General features: G+C 38.2%; 1 protein-coding gene across 1 annotated transcript; it reads left to right on the top strand.

Annotated features, from left to right (window-relative positions):
* Window positions 1–261: 261 nt before the first annotated feature.
* LOC111390468 lies at window positions 262–1469 on the top strand (the record flags this gene model as incomplete). The annotated part of the gene is made up of 4 exons (XM_023015515.1): window positions 262–740; window positions 790–886; window positions 929–1112; window positions 1184–1469. Coding segments are annotated over exons 1-4 (1046 nt in total), but the record flags the coding sequence as incomplete, so codon positions are not given.
* Window positions 1470–1727: the final 258 nt, after the last annotated feature.

Below are 1727 nucleotides of genomic sequence, written 5' to 3'. Positions count from 1 at the left end.
TGCATGCCCGACACTACAAGAAAGAGCCTCAGAGCAAGCAAATGCCATTAGGGGATTTCCAATGCAATAGCAACAGGGACATAGATATGATCCATATGCTAACACTTTTAATCCTGGATTGAGAGATCATCCTAATCTCAGTTACGGAGGAAATCATTTCATAGCTCCACAATCACAGTTTAATCATTCCCGGGGTTCAATCAACAAAGGCAACAACAACACTCTCAACTTCGTCAACAAACTTCGTCTCAAAGTTCAGAGATGTCTCTTGAAGATATGGTGAAGTCCTTAGCTTCTAGTACAATGCACTTTCAACAAGAGACAAAAACCTCAATTAAGAATTTGGAGACACAAGTGAGTCAATTGGCCAATAAGGTAGGTAAATTGAAGGCTCAAGGATCAGGAAAACTCCCCTCTCAAGCAATCAACCCGAGAGAAAATGCCAGTGCTGTGACATTAAGAAGTGGAAAAATTTTGGAAGAGACACCAAGGAAAATGAAAGATCAAGTTGAGGAGTCAACGCAAGAGAAGAACTTAGCGTGTGAGAAAGATGAAGCTAAGACTCCAACCTCGGGATCTAAGGTAGATTCTAAAAGTCCTATTCCTACTTACGTTCCCTCCCCTCCATTTCCTAGCAGATTTGCAAAGTCCAAAAGGGATGAACATGAGAAGGAAAATTTGGAAACGTTTCGCAAGGTTCAAGTGAACATACCACTTTTGGATGCCATTTCCACCAAAATGTAAGGATCCAGGAAGTTTTACCATCCCTTACATTATTGGTAATACTAGGTTTGAAAAGGCAATGCTAGATTTAGAAGCATCCATTAATGTCATGCTATATTCTATTTATGCTTCTTTATTTTTGGGATCACTTAAGGAAACCAGTGTTATTATTTAACTTGCTGATACATCTAATGCATTTCCAAAGGGTGTGTTAGAGGATGTTTTGGTGCAGGTAAATCAATTGATTTTTCCAGCAGATTTCCATGTTCTTGACATGCAAGATGAATCAACATCTATGACGTCATCATTGCTCTTGGGAAGACCATTTATGAGGGATGTGCGTACAAAGATAGATGTACATGATGATACTTTGACAAAGGAGTTTGATGGTGAGATTATTCACTTCAATAGCTTTGAAACAATAAGGTATCCTAGTGATATTCATGCTTGTTTTCAATAGATATAATGGATTCATTTGTGCAAAAAAATTTCAATTTATCAAATGAAGATGCATTGGACACCACTTTGATTAAAAGCATTGATGTTGATAATCTCACCGAGTTGAGCAAGAATCTACATCTGTGTGAGGATATTGTTAAAATCGTGGCATCACTTGAGTCACTACCGAGTATTCCACCAAGGTATAATATCTCCTATATTACTCTTCCGATATCTAAAGAGAAACTTTTACCTTCGGTGATGCAAGCCCCCACCTTGGAACTCAAACATTTTCCCGAGCATTTGAAGTATGTTTGGGAGAGGGGGAAACAATACTGGCGATCATAATAAAGAACCTCACAACACTTTTTTTTTGTTTTTGTGAATTTTTGTCGCCAATGGTCCCCAACCATCATCACAGCCATCACCGTCAATACCACTAGGGGAGTATTTGAACCTTTTGCACTTTCTATTTCTTTTTGTTTTTATATTGAGGACATTGTGCAATTTAAGTTTGGGGGTGAGGAGGTGGTATGTGCTAAATTTTTTGTGGAATTTTGTGGTTT

The sequence above is a fragment of the Olea europaea genome, unplaced genomic scaffold (assembly GCF_002742605.1).
Source record: "Olea europaea var. sylvestris unplaced genomic scaffold, O_europaea_v1 scaffold6828, whole genome shotgun sequence".
NCBI classification, from domain to species: Eukaryota; Viridiplantae; Streptophyta; class Magnoliopsida; order Lamiales; family Oleaceae; genus Olea; species Olea europaea.
The sequence above is the reverse complement of the archived record's forward strand: the minus strand, read 5'-3'. Positions and strand labels throughout refer to the sequence as shown.